Source organism: Lissotriton helveticus, chromosome 8 (genome assembly GCF_964261635.1).
Source record: "Lissotriton helveticus chromosome 8, aLisHel1.1, whole genome shotgun sequence".
Classification (NCBI taxonomy): domain Eukaryota; kingdom Metazoa; phylum Chordata; class Amphibia; order Caudata; family Salamandridae; genus Lissotriton; species Lissotriton helveticus.
The window spans coordinates 1,395,334,631-1,395,354,871 of NC_136069.1; the positions used below are offsets into that span (position 1 = coordinate 1,395,334,631).

The 20,241-nt window shown below is 43.1% G+C and overlaps 1 protein-coding gene across 1 annotated transcript in view; it reads left to right on the forward strand.

Annotated features, from left to right (window-relative positions):
- Positions 1-20,241, forward strand: part of LOC144773378 (ATP-binding cassette sub-family C member 2-like) — a 560,817-nt gene that overhangs the window by 133,214 nt on the left and 407,362 nt on the right. The window contains exon 4 of the mRNA XM_078658348.1: positions 17,893-18,050. Within this exon, the coding sequence (XP_078514474.1) occupies positions 17,893-18,050 (158 nt within the window). The remainder of the gene's footprint in view (positions 1-17,892; positions 18,051-20,241) is intronic.

Sequence of the window (20,241 nt, forward strand, 5' to 3'; positions counted from 1 at the left end):
AGTGAACATCTTTGGTGAGAACTGTTGAACTGAGTTGTGCATTTAACCAGTCGGGTAAATAGAGGTGATCTGCACCTATGCATAATTAATGCCTATACTCTAATCAGCCTGGGGTACAGCAGACATTAGAGATCTCCTGTAATGGGTAGAGGGTACAGAGAGGGGGTTGTAGCATTTTACTGAAGATTCTAACTGAGATCGCAGCTGTGTAATTGCAGTCATATTTTAATGTGTAATATTTTGTTTTGCTGTGAGATTACAGTACTTACTTCTTCTAAAAAGATAAGCATTGGACTGAACAGTACATTATTGTGCTTGTTGGTTGACTGTTGAGTGTTAAGCTCTTGCCCCCCATGGCAATATGTTGTATAGGATGGTAGGAGTATTGAACTCAGTTGCAGAAGTCAAAGGTAAAAGACTTTGGATTATGAAGAGACTATATTTGAGTCATAATAATATTGGTGGTAATGATGGAAATGTGAATGAACAAAGTAATGTATTTTGGATATTGAAGTGCAGGAAGTGGATTGTATGTTAGACCTGGAGCTCTCTGAATTGAATTGAGAGCAACAGATTCCAGGAAAATTTGAAGATTTCATTATGGGCTGATGGTTTGTGTATGTGTGTGTGGGGGGAGATGTGTGGAATATGTCTGTGTGGTAGAATTCCAACCCAGGATTCAAAACATCACCCTTACCATTCACATTTCAACGTATGCATTTTTACTGTCACATTCTCACCACCATTCTACATTCCATACTCACATTCTACCATACATCCAGACACATGCCACATCGGCACAATAGCATAGAATGTGTGAACAGTTACAATCATTACTGGAATTGTCATTGATAAATTGTTTATTTTTAAACATTGTCTTAGCTTCTCTATAGAAGTTGGATAATTTAAAACAATTTTTTTGTTTGTGGTTTTTAGTGTTTGCTGGCCCTGTTAAGCACTTTCAAGTCTCATCACAGTGCATCCAGTGATGGTGAAATTCATGGTGTTTGCCATAAAATATTACAAGCATCCATTTTTGACATAAAATGCAATATATAATGGAGTAGAGATGTGACATGGGTAGTCACTCCATAAATAAAGTGGTTGTGATTAAAACCTTACTATCAGAAACAGAATTCCTTGTTTTATTTTCAGTGCCCTCAAAGATGCATGCTCATTCAGATAGAGACTTCTAGTGAAAGATTCCTCACCTTTTTAATATTCCCTAGGTGTCAGACTGGATCCTGAAATTTTCCAGCAGTACCATTGCAGACTGTTAGGTGGTACCATGCGGTTCCGATCTGATTACATTCCTCTCTGATAATGATGTGCAAAGCTTATGTAGGCTCCACTTCTGCATGCTGATGCCAGTTACTTTTATTACATGTCCCCTGACACAGCTCTAGAGCTTCCTCTCGTCTCTCTGAGACACTTTGCCTCAATATCTTTCACAATATTGTGCAGTTAGTAAGGGATGTCTCCCCCTAAAATTATAGGTTTTAAGCCCTGCGGGGACCTGTCTGTGATAGATCCCCATCACGTGTGCCTGGGGTTGAGTCATTACTCCAAGGCCTGGGGTAACTGTGTGTCGATGAACCTGAAGGTCATCCTGGACCATGAGGCAAAACTGTACATTGCTAAGCATAAGAAGACTCCATTCAGAGACCAATCTAAGTCACAGTCCAAGTCCAAGGTTCAGTCCCACTCCCGGATTCGCTGAATCCACTTGTGAGGTTGCTCTTCGTTGCAATCCAGATAGTCTGGTAACTAAAAAAAAAGCATAAAAAATCTGAGCAGGACTCTGCTTCCTCTTGTCATTCGCCTAAGCAGGTGTGGGGGTGGCACCAGGGATCTCAATCTCTGAGTCAGACATCTTCAAAGCCAATCCTGCAACTGGCTTCAGCACAAGCCGAGTTTCCAGGGCCATCTGCCACCCCACAACAGATCGGAGAGTTCTGTGCAGCAATGGTCCGTCTCCTTGCCTACTCCCTCTGGCACACCTTTGTGACCCAAGGAGCCAAGAAGCCTTTCACCTAAAGTACCGCTGGTGGGTACCAGTTGGACCTTCCAAACGCGCTATGACCCCTCTGTCTCCAGTCTGAAACCTCCCTCTAGCACCATGGCCCACAAAGGTCCCTGGGATTTCATCACCGGTGCCAAAACTATTGTAGCCAGATGAAGATACCCATTGTACTGGACGACTCCGACACAGTACCGGTCCAACCTCAGCCAAAGATGCTTCTGACGACAAATGAGGTGCCATTTCTTCTGCTTATTCTGCCACCTCCATGGGGAAGACAACACACCTTACATTCAATTTTTGTCACAACTCGGATAATGACTACAATGCGTGCGGTGCATTCGTTCAGCCTTATCAAGATGACAACTGGTATGATGACTTGCAGGAGGCTAGTAGTCTCAATACTTCGTCTGAGACGGGCCTCCTCTTGCCCCAGATCAGTCACAGAGGTGACCACTTCCTACACTATGGTAATGTGTTGTGGTGCTGAAGTCCTTGGCCTTCAGCTCCCTACCCTGGAAGTAAAGACTAACATCTTGCAAACTTACTCCAGCCAGGGCAACATCTTCTGATCCCCTCCTGCCTAATAATGAGGCCTTAACAGTTAACCTATTGGGGGCATGTACCAAACCTTGCTCTGGTCCACCAGTCAACCACCAAACTGCACAAAGCCATTGCCCTGTCCCAGGTAATCACACTTTTCTATCTCAGCACCCCTCCCCTGAAAGTGTGGTGGTGCAAGCTTCCAGCAAATAAGACAAATCCCAACATGTTTCTGTAAGAAATCAGGTTACTGTTTGATGGGGTGAATCCCTACTCAAGCAGCAAGCACAACTCTTGTCAGGGTGAAACACAAGCAAACCCCAAATTAAACTGTACTCAACCCTCTAGTAGTTTGGCACAAAATCACTCAGACTTAAATTAGAGGCAATATTTAAAGTAATTATGCAGCACTTCAAATAGTAATAAAGTGAAAACAGAGAACACAAGAAAAATCCCACACCAATTTGGTAAAATACGATTTAATAAAGTATTTGAAACCAAAACAACAAAAATCCAATCAGCAGAATGGAGATATGCAATCTTAAAGATGTAAGTGAAACTGTGGTTATCTGATTGCACCAGGGACAAAATCACAAGTTCAGGTTCAGATGGAGCGCGGGCTAGATACAGGGACTGAGTTAGGACCACTGAATAAAGTACCTTGAATTCTGGGTGCAGAGCAGTGTGAGATCCCGCCTCGAGGATGCATTGAGCAGCGGCAGTTGTGAGAAGCTGAAGGCTGCAATTTGAGGCCCTGCGTTGGAGATGCCTCACATAGCGGCAGTTCTGATGAAGCTGTGGATGGAGCTTGATATGCGATGTCCTGCATCGTTGTCGAGGATGCTGTTGGTGTAGGCTTGTGATGCGAAATCCTGCTTCAGGGATTCTTTGCACAGCGCCAGTGCAGAGAAGCTGCAATGTGAGGTACTGCATCTGGGACCCATCATGCAGCGGCGGTTCCATTGTAAAGCTGTGAGGTGATGCGTTGCGCTAGTTTTGCCCAGTAGACCACAGCTGGGCTGGCAAAGCATCTTCAGGCCCATTTCCAACGCACTCCTGTGCATTCAAGAGTGCCCAGGGATAGTCCTTACTCCTTGTAAGGCGTGCTCCTCTCAACTTTCTAAAAGTGGCATTTTCAGGATTGTAACTTAAAATCTGACTTTACCATTAAAGAGTGTTTCAAATTACAATTCTTTAGACACCAGACAGGACATCCCTACTTGCTCACAATTGAAAGATGCCGCTTATTAAATGTAATAATGTAACCTAATGTTATCCTCTGAGAGGGGTATGCCTTCCAGTGGTGAAAAACTAATTTAAGAGTGTTTCACTAGAAGGGCATGCAAAAGTTAAAAGTACCTGTCCAACTTTTTAAATGCACTTCACCATGCTCTATGTCCTGTTTAGGGTCTTCCCTAGTGGTGACCTATATATATGTATGTTCAAAAGGAAGGTTTAGGCCTGGCAAAAGGTTTATTTTGCCAGGTCGAAGTGGCAGTTTAAAACTGTGCATACAGGCTGCAATTGCAGGCTTGAGACATATTTAAAGGGCTACCTAAGTAGGTGGCACAATGAGTGCTGCAGACCCACTCTAGCATTTCATTTAGAGGCCATGGGTGTATGTAGTATCGTTCTACTAGGGATTTAAAAGTAAATTAAATGTGCCAATTGGGTGTAAGCCAATTTTACCATGTTTAAAGGAGAGAACACAAGCACTTTAGCACTGATTAGCAGTGGTAAAGTGCACAAAGTTCTAACAGGCAACAAAAACGGGATCAGTAAACAGGAGGGTGAAGGCAAAATCGTTGGGGATGACCCTGTAGAAAGTGCCAAGACCAACAGGTTCCAACTATTCCTGCAGGCAGGGAGTCAAAACATGTCAAAACCTTTGGCAAACAAGTATTTTCATATAGCTTCGCGCTCATGTCCGTTAATTCCAGCTGCCTTCAGGGGCGCAGTGGCTCAAGTCCTCCTGTATGTCCCCAGAGATCGCTGGCCTGCAGAGATCACCGACCTGTCTTTTCCCAAGTCATTCAGGATAACTGGGATGCAGCCAAGTTCATGATTCATTGTGGCTTGGATACCACTGATTCTACTGGCTGGGCCATCGGAACCAGTGTTACCTTTTGTCAGCACGCCTAGCCACAATCCAGCGGTTTTTCAGTTGATGTCCCGTCATCACTCATGGACATATAGCTCGATGGGACTCACATGTTTAGGGACACGCCCAACTTCGCTCTCAAGAGGCTCAAGAAATGCTGGCCACAGCACATTCCTTGGCCCTATTTGATCACCTCACCAGCTGCATCATCCTTACCACTCCATTTGCACTTTCGGCATAGGAACCCCATACCTCTAGCCAATCCAAAGCCGCCCAGTCCACTACCCCTTGTAACCCCGCCTACAAAACCCCTTTAGCATGCCCTTAGTGGAGCAGGGCCACAGGGTGGGAGGCAGGATCCAACGATTCTTGCCGGGTTGGCAGGCCATATCATTAAAAAGCTCAGTCATTCAAATTGTTTGTAAAGCTCCCTCCCCTTCTTTTCTGCACAGCCACACCTTCCACCATTGACTAACAAAGGACCATCTTAATGTTTTGAAGCAGTAAGTGCAGGCTTTTATGGTCAAAGGGGCTATCGAGAGGGTGTGTGAGCTGGAAGTAGGCCATGTTTGTTACTCCTGCTACTTCCTGGGGCCCAAAAGTAAGGGCGTACTCCAGCTTATTTTAGACCTGCACCCTTTCAATGCCTTCCTCCGGAAGAAAAAAGTTCAAAATGCTCACTCTGGCCCAGGTCTGGTCTGTCATTGACCCTGGAGACTGGATGATAGTGTTGGACCTGCAGGGCATCTATTTTCACATACCTGTCCTGCCGCCCCATTGACGTTACTTGTGGATCGGGAGGTGGGACGGAAGCATTTTCAGTTTTCTGTGCTCCCTTATGGTCTCACCAGTGCCCCTCTGGTATTCACTAACGTGATGGTGGTAAGGACAGCACATCTTCGGTGGCCATGGGTGGTAGTCTGCCCCTACCTCAACGACTGGCTATTGAAGGGGAGTTCAGCTACTTCCAGACTACGGCAAACATCTTGCAATCTCTGAGGCTCACTATCAACATGCAGAAGTCACACCTGACTCCTTCTCAGATGCTTCCTTTCATCTAAGCCATTCTGGGCACAGTTTGGGTTTTTGCCTTTCCCCCAAGAAAGATATTTCAGGATATTCAGGCTATGATCCCTGTCTTTCAGACTCAGCCCTTGATTTCAGTGCGGTCGTCTCTGAGTCTGCTAGGACTGATGGTCTCCTGCATCCTGCTCACCAAATGGCTTATGTGGGCTCTGCTGTGGGATCAGAACTGTTAGTGGGCCCAAAATCAAGTAAACCACTCTGACCATGTTCAGATTTTAGGGCATACTTAAAATGATCCACAGTGGTGCCTACTGGACTGCGATTGGGTCCGCAGCAGAGCCCTCTCCCTTCCCCACCCAGAGCTGACAGTGGTGGCCGATGCATCGCTTCTGGGTTGGTGTGGCCATCTGGGAGAGGAAGAAATCAGAGGGCTCTGGTCTCTCACAAAGTTCGAGCTCCACATCAATTTTCTGGAGCTGAGTGCCATCTGCTTGGAGTTGAAAGCCTTCCTTTTATCCATCAACGGGAGGCTGGTTCAAGTGCTCATGGGCAACACCACTGCCATGTGGTACTACAACAAACAGGGTGGCGTGGTGTCATGTACTCTGTGCCAGAAAGCCCTGCCCTAGTGAAATTGTCTGGACCACTAAGGAATCTTTCTTGGGGTGAACCACCTGGCCGGATACTTGAATGCCAAAGCGGACAATCTCAGATGTTGGTGCCTAGTGGAATATGAGCGGCAGCTACACCTAGAGGTGAAGCACGTTCTCCTCCACAAATACATTTGGGAGAGCCTTGGCTTGATCTGTTCTCCACCACCGAGAATGTGGAATACCAGCACTTTTACTCATTGGAGTTTCAAAGGCGTCTTTTGTTCGGAGACTCGTTCTGCCTATGGGGGAACTCAGGACTCCTGTATGCATTTCTGCCAATACCAGTCCTGCTCCTAGTTCTCCAGAAGAACAGGACAAATTGGGCCCAAGTCATTCTAGTGACACTAATTGGGCCTACAGAGTATGAGTTTCAGAACTCCTGGGCTTCAGCATCTGTCCTCCGATCACGCTGCCTGTACGGGAGAACCTGCTGTCTCCGCATCAGGACAGAGTTCTGCACCCGGGATTTCGCACCACCTTCATAAATGGAGATTGGGCCATGACAGCTGAACACCTTTTACCTGCCTTCAGAGGTGGTTGATGTCATTGTGGCAGTAAGGCATCCCTAAACTAAATCGGTGTACCTGTGTTGTTATGTTATGAAGATTTGTAGAGCACACTATCACCCCAGATGGTATCTGTTATTGGTACAGATTTGTTTTGAACCTAGCTTGGCCAGGCACAGTTAAAGGGTACCTTTCAGCTCCTTCAGCCCTCTTTTTTAAGTCTTCTGTTATGAGATTCCTGGAAGGGTTACATTTGTTTTCTCCTTCTCCCTACGTCGTGCCACAGTGGGACCTTAACTTGGTCCTCACCTTTCTAATGTACACTCTATTTAGGCCGCTTCAAAACTGTCCCTTGTGAATCCTCACCTTCAAGACAGTGTTCCTCATTGCCATACATCAGCGCGGCGTGAGTGAGTTTCAAGGCCTTAGGTCAACCTGACGTATACCTTCTTCCCAGACAAAGTGGTTCTGCAAAAAGTTATGACGCTGTTTCTCTTTGGTCAAAATATCAACTTGCCTGTGTTGTATGCTCTGTATCACCCCTTTAAGAAGGAGGAGAGACTCCATCGCTTGGACCCCAAAATAGTCCTACGTTTTTGTTTGGAATGTACCAAAGTCTACCGGGTGGAGGATCAGTTCTTTGTGAGGTTCACTAGAGGGAAAAAAGGCAAGGCTCTGTAGAAGAGAACCATCTCCTGTTCAATTGTGCTCTGCATTAAGATCTGCTATGCACTGGCCAAAAATCCACCTCCAGAAGGACAGTGTGCTCATTCTACCCGGGCCAAAGTTCTGCCAATGTGTTAGTCCCTGTCCTGAACATTTGCCAGGTGGCTTTGTGGGCGTCCCTCCATACGTTTACAAAGCACTATTGTCTGGAGAGCTAGGTCTGACAATATGGGCACTTTGCCTGCTTGGTTCTACAAGACTTTCTGTTTTGCGTTCATTTACAGTCCTCCTCCATTTAGGTACTGCTCTATTATCTATTGAAAAGGTAAATGCTGCTTTTGAGCTTGTAAAGCGCACTGCTACCCGTCCATAGGTTTCCTGGCGCTGTATAACTCTGGGGAACCCGTCCTGGCTTTCCCTGTGGGATGGTCCCTTGCTGGGAGTCCCCAAGGTGGAGCCAGGCATCCCTGGAATTGGTGGGGCCGTTGTGGAGATTAGGCAAGCTAATGCCCAGAGTTGCCGAGTGGAACCCCTGATTAGAGTAAGCACCGAAGCGAGAATTATCGAGTCCGCTGACCAAAGTCCACGACCCTGCCGCGTCGGGAATTGAACCCTGGTCCCGGGCCGACTTCTGCTCTCGGGCCTGCCGCCTCTAACCAGTGAGCCACACTACTCCACAAGGTAAGGAACATGAAGCTAGAAGTCTCTATCAGAACAAGTTACTTACCCTTTGTAGCGCTCTTTCTGGTAGAAGTTCTATCTAGCAACAGATTCCTAACAACCCTCTCCTCCTCCCAATTCTGTGATTGAACTCTATCCATTAATAAGGTCCCAAATCTGGGAATCTGCACACTGGTCATACAAATTTTCATTTAGGATTCTTGAGTGTGAACAGTCTCGAAAAGCAACTGAAAACAGCGCACAGGAGGGGCATGTATAAAGGCTATGCATGTCATTTCTAGAGCAGAACTGCGTCGGAGCAGAGCCACATGGTGCCACATACCGGCATGCAGAGGTACTGGGCATACCTTCAAGTTGGTACTGCTTTAGTATCTATTGAAAAGGTGATTAGTCTGCAGCTAGAAGTCTTTATCAGAAGAACAAGTTACTTACCTTTAGTAACGCACTTTCTGGTAGAGGTTCTATCTAGCCACAGATTCCTCATGACCCTCCTATCCTCCCCATTTCATTATTGGACTCTATCCTTTATTAAGACCCCAAGTCTAGGAATTTTTACACTGGTCACACCAATGTGCACTTGGGATTCTGCTTTTGGGGGTGTGCACAGTCTCAAAAAGCAACTGAGGTCAGCACACAGCTTATATATGCTCTGCACGTCATTTCTAAAGTGGAACGGCTCGGAGCCACACGGTGCCACCTACCGGCATGCTGAGGTACCCAGCATACCTGCATATCCAGCTCACTTAGGGTTTCACACTGAAGTACTTGGGACTTGGCTGGACTGTTTCTATTAGAGCAGAGTTGAGACAGATTTGCATATGGCTGGGTACAAACTGAGGTGGCAGGGTGCGTCATGCATTCCAGCCATCACTTTTTGGTATACTTCAGTGCGAGGTGCTAAGTGAGAGAAGTATGCAGAGACTTAGGTCTTGTGAACACTGTGCCACTGGAACCAAGGTATACCCTACTGATAACCCTAATAACGGCGCAACTGGTCTTGGATTTCTTGTGTTCCTGTTCAGGGAGGGCCTGGCAGTTCTGGCAGGTACGTTTCTATTGGAGCAGGGTTGAAACTGATTTGTATATGGCAAGGTCCAAACTGAGGCGCATGGTGTTTTTATTAACCTCTACTATAAGAGTTTTTATATTATTTTGATAAGTGTGTTTTGCATATATGCCCCTTGAGAAGGCTTATGAACCAAAAAGGTAGGTCTTACTTGGTTATCTTGACAAACCAATTATAAAATCTGTAGGTCTGATTGTTTATAATGAAAAGTTATGATAAAGGCAGTAGGTCTGACATGTTCATCGTGAAAAGCATATGTTAAGTTTGATGAAAATGTAAGGGTATATCGGTTTTACACTGCATTAAAGCCTATAGATGGGTATTTTGTTCCATGAAATCTCACACTTTTCCGTATTAGACAAGGGTTTTGATGTTAGTTACCTGATGAGACAAACCATGTCTGTACAAAAATTGCACTGCTAAAATCCTTGTTAAACCTTCTTAAGAGAGATAATATTTTGCATTGCCAACTATAATTTTGTATACTATGTCATTTTATGACTGTATGGCTGATTGTCTTGTGGAAAAGTTTCTCTCAGTACATTCGGTCTCAGCTGGTTATAATGATAAACATTGATAACAACTACAGGCCTGATTGGTTCACTAAGAAAAAATATTTCTGTTGCCAGTGGTCTTATCTGTTTACTATGAAAAGTTATGATAGACACATTAGACCTGACGTATTAATTGTGAAAAGCATATGTTAAAATCAACAGGCATTTAAGGGTGGGTTGTTGTTTCTCTACATTAAAGCCTACAGATGTGTATTTTGTTACATGAAATGTTATAGATTAGTGTGGGGGTACTGATGAAGGGACATGGAGACTACTGCGAGGTAGGTAAGGTTTTATTTTAATAAATGTATTTTTCTTCCTCAGGGCCTGTCTCTCTCGGGCCAGTGCAGCTGGATCTATTGTGGCTTGAAGGGAGCGTGTTCTTCTGGGGCTGGTCAGTCTCTGTCCGGGCTCGGTAGGGGCCCCTTCTATTCCTCTCGTCGCGTCCCAGCGCTACATGCGGAGGAAAAAATAACTCTTTTAGTGAGGTGTTCTGATATTCGCTTTCCCAAGGGGGAAACCCGTGAGTGAGGTCACCGGTGCAGGTGTATTAACACAAAACGGTCCGGTGATATACACGTGAGGGGTAGAGCATGAGGAAAAGTAGGTAGGGGAAGGAATGGTAAAGAAGGGAAGACGGGGTATTTACACTATTTACACGGAGTCGCCTCGCCTCCCCAGCCAGCCCGATACGCGCTGATGTACCTGGCTGAGCCACACGCCTCCGTGAGTGTGGCTGGGCGCTTCGCGGTGGTGTTGGCCTCCAGGCACAGCTTCCTCCGTTCTCTTCTCCTCCGGTATCGTTCTCCGTCTCACTCCATTCTCCTCGTCCTCCGCTCGCTCTCCTCTCTTCTCTCCAGTCTCCTCGGTGTCGGGACACACCCAGCCTTCCTCTTCCTGCTTCTTCACGAATCCGCAGTGCAGCGCGTCAGATGGGGGCGTGTCCCGTCCTCGAAGTCGGCCCAGTTAAAGGAGCCCGCCTCATTTTTACTAGGTTGTTGGTTCCACCATTCTTCGGACTCTGTTTCCCAATGAGCCTGAGACGGTGGAAGAGAGGGGATTGAACGCAAGTTAGTTGTCCACCATTAGGTTCCCTCTTTCTGACCCGTCCCACGGCTACAATTAGCTTTCTAGTGAATGATTTTGGCATTGGTTACTGCATCTGACAAACACTAGAGAGAGAAGATTTGCACTACAATAATTCTTGCTAGAATTTCTTTCAGCTGTTCGCCAGGATATTGTATTAAAAGATACATACATCATATAGATAAATATGTATCCACATAGATACATAGAGTCTCTTGGGGTCAGCTTTGTTCTGCCATTCGTCTAGCTGAGTGTCATTTGCACTCTGCTTCCATTCATGACAATGAATTGTAGATGTAGATGGTCCTGAAAATTAGTGTGTTTCAGTGCCAGGTGCTGGATGGCCAGTCCTTTAATTGTCAATTTTCTCTTTTTGTTGTTCCCCTTTCATTTCATTGCTTGTCCTCTTTTTATTTTAAAGTTTCTTAAGAAGATACTGCAGCTCTCCAGGCAGTGCTAATGGGTCTCTTGTTTGCCACTCATTGCATCTGCAGTGTGCCGCATTCACCAAGGCCCCTTTCTCTAAACCGGGAGACCATTATGGAATGCTGTTGTACATAGTGTATCATTGTCTTACCTTTCTAAGATAGCCGACATGTTGGTCCTAAGTGCGGCGGCCATGCTTTCACTTTAAAACAACTATAGACTATCAGCAATCCCTTTGCAATAGAGACACCTGCTGCTACTTTTAGTCTTGTTATTGCAAGCATCTGCCCACCATGTTTAGACAGCAGCATGTTTCCTAAAACGTTCTTTTAATGTATCTTACATATGTTGTTAAGTTTGTGTGCATTTTAATAGCTGTGACCAGGGGGGAATGCAAGAATGAGTTAGTGGATTGATGAATGGATGCATCAGTGCAAAGATGAGTGACAGGGTGCATATATGATGACTGAGTGCCTAAACCCATCAATGACAAAAAAGGCACTTTCATAAGCCAGACCTATTGGCATTGCCAATGCTTGATCTAGACTGCTGGTAAAGCTGTTGCTGATCAGAATTTTTCTGAATGGTAGTACTTCAATGCCTAGCAGAGGAATACTCAACATCAGGCACTACTAGTGGGTGTGCTGTGCAGTGTCCTGGATGTGTGACAACAGCAATAATCAACGGTAGTGAAATCTGCCAGAAAAAGCATTACAGTCTCAGGCTATCTATATTTGTTCTCGTAGAAGGGGTACAACAACATATGAACCATCTTTTTTCTTATTCTGTGCTCCTAAATCAGCCTGATTTATTCAATAGAGAGTTATTTGCATACAAATTTACAAGTAGGGTTACGCTTCAGTAGAATGTTTCCTTATTTGCATGTTAGTCAAATAATATTAAAGCCTGCTACAGAGGGCTATACTGCTCATTAAGGGCTCTTTCTTTTATTATTGGCAAATATTTCTGTCTGAGACCTCAAACATGAGTAGAGAGTCTTTAATGAAGGCACTGCCAGAGGCAAAAGGGCTGTAATGTTCCTACTACATTCATCCCTCTAAGGTAGAATGTTCTAGATAAAACAGCAAGAAGCAGAAAGGTATACAATTACTGACCTTCTACTACGTTCTGCCACCACACTTTTTTTTCAGTGGAGATTCCAGCATTTCACGGGTCTAATCACAGTTAAAAGCTCTTCTTGTTTGAGAGGACCACCCTTAATAGCTCGACTTCTTCAAACCTGATTCCTCTTTTCTGTGTCCACAATTGAAATGGTGGCGTGGTACAGGAGCAGTGACTGTGCAGAGATTGTTGCAGCCTTTGGCTTAATGATATAATGACATTCCTTCTCTTGACCAAATATGCAGGAGAACAAGTCGGGTACAGCCTGGTGTTGGTACACTAAATGGCCACCTTTTATTGTTTTTCTCTAGGACTGACTATGGCAAAAAAAATAGATGTACTCAAGAAGCGTAGCAAATTATAATGTGTGTGTGTGTGTGTGTGTGTGTGTGTAGGTGTGCGTGTGCACAGGAAAGAGCAACCCCAGATACAACAGATTCACCGTGGGTGTGAAGAAGCTGCAGTTGGCATTTTTCAAACCAACGATATCGCTGCCTATAAGTCTAGTACCATGTCACTTCATCCTATATGTTAAAGAGAAAACCAGTTCAATTAAAATATTTAGTTGAAACCCCATTGTACCCAAAAATAAAATGGCTTGCATAAAATCTCATGGCATCAAAATTAGCAAGGGTGTGATTGATTTGAAACTGTGGTTAGGAACAAAGGTTAATGTTAATGTAAAGCTTACTCTCAAAGATAAGCATGTCATAAGGGTCAAGGCCACAATAATAAGGGATACAATTAGAGTTCCATTAAGGATAAAGATTAAGGTTTGAGTGAGAGTCAGTTTAGTTTTTGAATAAAGGTAATGGTTAGATTAGGGTTTCAGTTACAGTTAGACTAGAGTCAAGGTAATGATTTGGCTTAAGATTCAGAACACTCAAAATTTGAGTTTTTGGAGTATGAAGCTATTGTTAAAGGTTGTCAGTGAAGTTTAGGGGTGGGTTAAAGGCTAGGATCAGGGTTGGGCCAGCATAAGGGTAGAGTCAAAGTTAGGTTTATGGTTGAGTGCATGTTTAGATTTGGATGTGGTTAGGGTAAGGTCAGGCTTATGGTTATGAATACATTTTTAGTGAGGTAATGCCTGGTTTGGGGTTTTGATTTGGGTTAGCAACAAATAGGTAGATTAGTGATAGAGTGAATCTATTTGATGTATTTTATTGTAAGATTTCTAAATCCCAAAAGCATCATAGCCCTCTACAATCAAATAACACAAGAAGAACAACAGCCAAAAAAGGACTAAGAACTGACAATACGTGCTAGCTATATACAGAGATCCTAAAACATATGTAAATAAGAAATAAACAGCAAGCACAGCGTAACTTTAAAAGCTATTGATATTAGAAAATGAAACTAATCGTTATCATTTTCATAGAAATATCAAAGAATCATCCAATTTTAAAGTCATTGGCGGTTATTTTCAATATTAAAGTCATACCTCTTTATAGCAAATTCTAGATAATTTAAATCTTGAAATCTCCAATCTCAAAATATCAGCATTTCTAATTCTCCTATGTCCTTCTGAAATGTTCACGCAATCTGCTAGATGACTTAGAGTTGCTAGGTGAACCACTCTGAAGGCCAGACTGGCTTACTTACAGTTCACATTTATTCCTTGAATGTTGAGTGGTCAGTAAGGTATCTTTCAAAATTCACACCCATGTGTGTAGAGCGCATTAGCAAACTCTAACCACATCTTTGTGAGGAGTTATAGCCATATTTGGAGTCTGAAGGATGGGATACTCTGTCAAAATGTAATGGATATACCATCTGCCATATTACAAGTGCATTGGGCTATAATATACTTGTAATACAGCGGACTGGATATCTGCCATATTTGTGAAAGAATACTCAATCAGCCAAATCTTAAATATGAGTCTCAGTTCTCAAATGGCTTCACCCTACTACACCACCATAGCTTTGCCATGCATGCCCATTGTTTCCAGACGGATTTCCATTTTACTGACAGTATCTTAAAATTCTGCCTAACCCCTAATAGGTGCTTATACAGAATAAGACCTATAGGGGTATTATGACTGAACTTGTCAGTCAGCGTCCCAATCAGCGTAGGTGTGGCATACACCAATAATACTGTAGATATTAGGGAGATCAACTGGCTTAGTGCTAGCAGAGTGCAGCTGGGAGATATATACATTTAACTGTCCTAAGGTCCGCTGCTAGAATGAAGTGCCAGACGTTCCTCAAGAGAAACAGCTGAAAGTTAGCTGACTTTCCTATGGTGTTTATATGAAGAACTAGTGTATCCCAGGATCAAGTATAACAAGCATCGGCACAGGGGCGGCTCTAGGCTCATGGCGGCCCTGGGCTGGGAGCGTAGGTAGGGGGCCCCGGAAGAGGGGGTCCGGGCAGGTCGGAGTGCGGAGGCCAGTGAAGAGGGAGGGGTCAGGGTGTTTGGAAGTGGAACAGAGCCAAAGGCCGCCAAATCCCTGCCAGGGGCCGCCACGCAAATATGTATCCATCCTCAGAGGATTATTATATTAAGGATATATATTGGCGTGGTGGCCCCTGGGTTTGGTGGCCCTGTGCAGGTGCACAGCTTGCACATGCCTAAGGCCACCCCTGATTGTCATAACCAATATATCTCGTCTTTGGGACCTTATAACTGTTTAGCCATGCAGCACATTATCCTGGGTGCTGTGCCATCCCTGTAAGCTATCTCAGGAGGAGTGTAGCCTGGGAGTGGGGGACATGGCAGTAACAATGGGCAAGAAGCAGGGATGGTGGGGGGGCAGGGCAGGCAACTTCAATGGGAAAGCAATGAGGCGGGGGACAGGGGAACAAGCAGCGACGACAGGGAATCAACAACAAGTGAGGAGAGAAAGTGAGGTGCAGGGAGTACTGAGGTGTGTTGAGAAAAGAAAGGCAGAGAGCCCAGGCAACACACAATAAAATGTAAATACCTGTAAATGAACTGTATTCGTTCAGCAGTTACGAAAAGCAAAACTAAAGCACAATTTTTAGTAATTCTGAAGTGTGCGTGAAAGAAAACAAATCAAGGCCCTCTTGTTTGATAAATAAATGAAATATTCACAGAAACCTGATTTCCAATCATTATCATTATTTGTGCGTAATATACCTTTAACGGTAAAACTGTATGTCCATGTAAAGTTAGTGCCACCTCAATAGAAAATGCGGTGTCTGTAAATAACATTACAGTACCACACGATCCTTCTGTTGCGTTGAAAAATCGCACCTCCTCATGTCCATTAATGTTAGGTGGGTTGCGAAAGTTTGCCATTTTAAAATGTGAGTCCTGGTTCTAAAAAGAAGGCGAACTACTGGTCTACATACACCCCTTTGAAGAAGACTGGTAAACTGTATATAATCATACCAATTCGACTGTCTTTGCAAGTTTTAGAAGATTGGATTCCGAGCGGACCAACATACAAGCCACCATGGCTACATAAGTTGTTTGTAGCTTTGGAGTAATTTAGATTAATGAAAAAATAGGTCACCACAAACACTCCTACCTCTGTATGAATCTAAAATGGAGGTGTGCTCTTCCTACAGTTTTCCGAATTAGTTTCACTTGCCTTTAAACCAGAACAAACGTCAGAGAGGCCTGTGTCAAATAACAATGCAGATACTTCTGCGCGAAGGCAAGGGCTGTCGACTAATGAGAAGCCCGGATTCTGCCTATATGAGGAAGCACCGTAGACTAGACATATCAGCTGTTATATCAAAGAACACATCTTAGGTTGCTCGCAGTCACTGACCTGCAGTTACATCGTCACATGACATTTCTAAGAAGTAAAATGCCTCATAACACCTGCGCTGGAAACCACCACTCAAAATATGCCCAGCTGCTTAGGAGAAACAGGTTCTGGCTGAAACTGAAAATATTTTGTTATAAATCACCTGGAACCCACTACCACAAACCTTACACAGGGCAGAAATAGAATGTATCGCTGAGGAAACTCAGGGTTTTAAACTCACACTGATTCTGAACACGTTTGAAGCTGCTTGCTACAAACTGTTAGCTGATTTGAAGGTACATAAAGCAACAATGCAAAACAAGCAGTAGGACAAGGACAGGAGTGATGCACAGTATGCATCTATTTAAATTGAAATAGTGGCAAAGCCAAGCACTGGGACAACAGACCATCTGTGGAGTGAAGAGATATCTTCTGACTCGGCTCATCCTGGTGTGTGTGTGGGGTGGGGTTGTAGTTAGGGGTGATGAGAGCTTGCATGTTCTCGGATAATAACAAACAAGCACCGCAAACATTTTATCAAGCTGGTGAAAACATGAGCAGACACAGGCAAACTAGAAAAAGAATGCTCACAGAGTATCATAAATGACAGAAATAGTGAGAGCATATGTAACGGGGTAGTCCTCATGGGAGGATACAAAAGTTCGAAGAGAGGGACTATTAAGCAAATTCACCATACAAAAACAGGCATTTATGAAGGGCAGTAACAGGAACCAATGAAAAAGATGGGAGGTGCTTGAATCCCACATTGTAGATATAGCATGTCTCAAAGAGACAGCACATTTGCAGCCTAGGCAAGACCTAAAAACCAGCAATAACACCTGTACGGAAAGTGCAGGTGGTTGAACCTCTGCTCTTCCATCCATGATTAAAAACGCAGATTACTCACTCACTTTGCCTTGAACAGAAGGAGTCAGTGTGTATTTGCCTTCCAGTTTTAGTCAATGCTATGACTTTTTATTGTCAATAATATCAAGACATTGCTTTACGTTCTTTATAATATAGATAATAAACATAAATATAATTTTGTAACATCAGGTGATTTTAGAAAAATATCTAAAGCCAGGTTTAAAAAAAGGGTGCCTATTAATATTAAAAATGAATACATTTTCAAACAAATATTTTTTTTGAATTCTCAATTCAATGCAAGATATAGCAAGATCTAACTTTCTTTAAACTAAAACTAAAATTTGAGCAGAAAAGGATCCCTGAAATTGAATGCCTTTAAAAGCTACTGACACAAAAAGGTATAGATCTGTTTGTCCACACCAGATGTGTTACAGAAGACACCGATGGGCAAGAGAGAGAGACACAGTTGGGGAAAGTAAAGAACAGAGCTCTTCCACTAGTGAAGGATAGACATCACATGCTGATGGTCATTGAAGAGAGAAGGATACTGCAGAAAACAGAGGATGATCTGATGGTTGGTGGAGAGCCAGAGATAACAATTTCAGAGCAAGAGAAACTAAATCCTGTGGGATGCACTTGGAGGGATTGGAAGTTCCACTTAAAGACTAATGGTTTGTGTTTCGTTAAACAGATTCAAGTAGAAAGCGGCTTATTAAACGTAATCTTCATATGCTAGCAGTAATAATTCCGTTCATCCCCTTCTCCCTTTGTTCTACCAGAGTTTCACAGAGAATCTTAGGGCTTCTCATATAAATTTGAACTTTTCATGGTAATCTGTTACTTTGTGTTTTCACAGGCTTCAAGAAGACAACATGGACTATTCAGATACTTCCGTTCCAACAAACCATCTCTGCTAATCGCTTTATGGCAAACCTTTAAGATTCTGTTAATCGAAGTTGCATTGATGAAAGTTGCCGCAGATGTTTTAGCATTCATGAGTCCTCAAATACTTAAGTAGGTCTTATTCTGTTTCTTTAACACATTGCTTTGGCATACATAGTTTTACAGCTGAAAACGATTGATTCTTTCTAGTACTGAAACTAGCTCTATTCAGTAAAATGCTCTCATTGTTTTGCCAGCGACAATTGCACACTACTTGTGCTCATAAAATATGCTGACCATACCTACACAGTGATCATTAGCCGTGTCAGCTGCAATTTGAACTAATGTGGCATGTGCACATTTCATTTGTATTGAAGTAAGAGGTATTTCAACAGCAATATACTGATCGTAGTAACATGATAGTATGAAAGAACATTGTCTGTCGAGTGGTTCTGTGTATGGACGGTGATGATACCAAATTGCTGAAAAATATGTAAGACACAGATAGTAAATGCAGCGAATATTAAGAAAAAGGAGCAGATCAGGGACACATTGGTGCAGACAGCTAATAACTGGTTGAAAGGCAAGAGAGGGGCAGTTGTTCACTATGTGTATGTTTGATTTTTAGTGGGGGCTTTTGGGAGTGCACTTGAACACCAGAAGGGATGTAGTGACTCAAGATTTGACGGGGAATTAAATAAAGTTGGAGGGGGAAAGGCAGCTTTGATTTCTATTGGGAAATTTTTCACAGACTAAGCGTCCTTGGGGAAGGTGTGCTTAGTATGTTGGTAACTGAGAGAGCAAATGGGTGGTGTGGGCAGGATGTATTTGAATGCTAGAGTGAGTAGTCTATTTTGTGTCTTGAGTATTGTACTAATATATTGTGTTGCTTACAAAAACCTGAAGTCAATGATTTTTTTAATCTGGAGTCTGAACTGCTGAAATGAACTCTGAACCAAGTATCCAAGTAGGGGAGAAGAGTTGGCCTATCGGCTAAGGCAGTCGACCTCGAATCTGGGGAACTGGGTTCTAGTCAAGGCAATGACGCTGAACATCCTGTGATTCGGGACAAATCACTTAATCTCCCCGTGCCTAACAAAAATGAATGTCCTCATGGAACGCAACTGGTGCTATGTAAAGTGATCTGATACCCGATACCTTCGGGTTAGGTTTGCGCTATATAAACAAATAAAAATACTTTACATCAACAGGTACCTTGGACAAACTAACCTATTTAACATCTGCCCTTAAGGCAGATGTTAAAAAGCAAGCATTGGCAATGTAGAAAGGTATGGTTTTAAAGGAATGTTGTATGGTAATGTGTAGCATCTCAAGTAAATCACATTGCAATAGATATGTATTTGTGTGGTAGTAAAGAGCTAAAGATTAATAACGGTGTAAGTTAAAAGGACAAATCCCAAAATGTTTAGAGCATACACCCACCTGAGTTAAAAAGTAGTAGTGTGCATGTGATTTGAAAGATGTAAACAATTAGACATGTAGGCATTAATAGTGCCGTATCAATAGTAAATACCAACACATACAATATACATTAAATGACCCCAAGTAAACGATACAACAGCTGTAACACTTGACTGGAACTGTTTTCTTACAAACAAGGAGCAAATAGGCCAAATCAATAGTGTGCCTTGACAGTCTTCTAGACTATAGTGCTCATGAGTCAAATCAGAACTGGAAAATGTTTCATGGACGTGATGGGGCAGTAATTTCTTCTGGTAGTTTCTCAATGTAAAACCTTCATGCTACCTCTAATTTACCGCTCAAAAGGTGTTGGGCCCTTCACACCATGTATTACCTTCAGGAGACTTAAATAAACCTGAACAGTCAAAAATGCAATTTATTATTCAAGCCAATAAAGAGAGTTGTTGAGTATTTTAAAGGGTTTTATTTTCAAGTCAAAAGTGAATTTTTCTCTGACCCTTTATTCATTAGTAAAATATCAATCAGGTTACATAATTTGGAAAACAGGAAAAATATCAATAATACAGAACACATTACAGTCTGCATATAAGCATTACATGTAGTTATGAAAATGTGGCGCAAAATATCAGTCAAAATTCTTAAAGAGTTTCTAAGAAAAATAGTCTTGCAAAGCTAATCAATAATAAAATCTCCCATTAAGAGAAATAAATGCATAAGTCAAATAAATCTTTTCAGACCTAATTAATTAGTCAAAGCATAAACTTAAAGTTTAGCATCTAAATCTAGAGCCTTTCTATCTGTTGCTGCTCATGTGCATCTCTCTGTCTAAAGAGCAAAAAGGAGGGAGACAGCCCGCCCTTCACCAGACCTCTCAGGAATG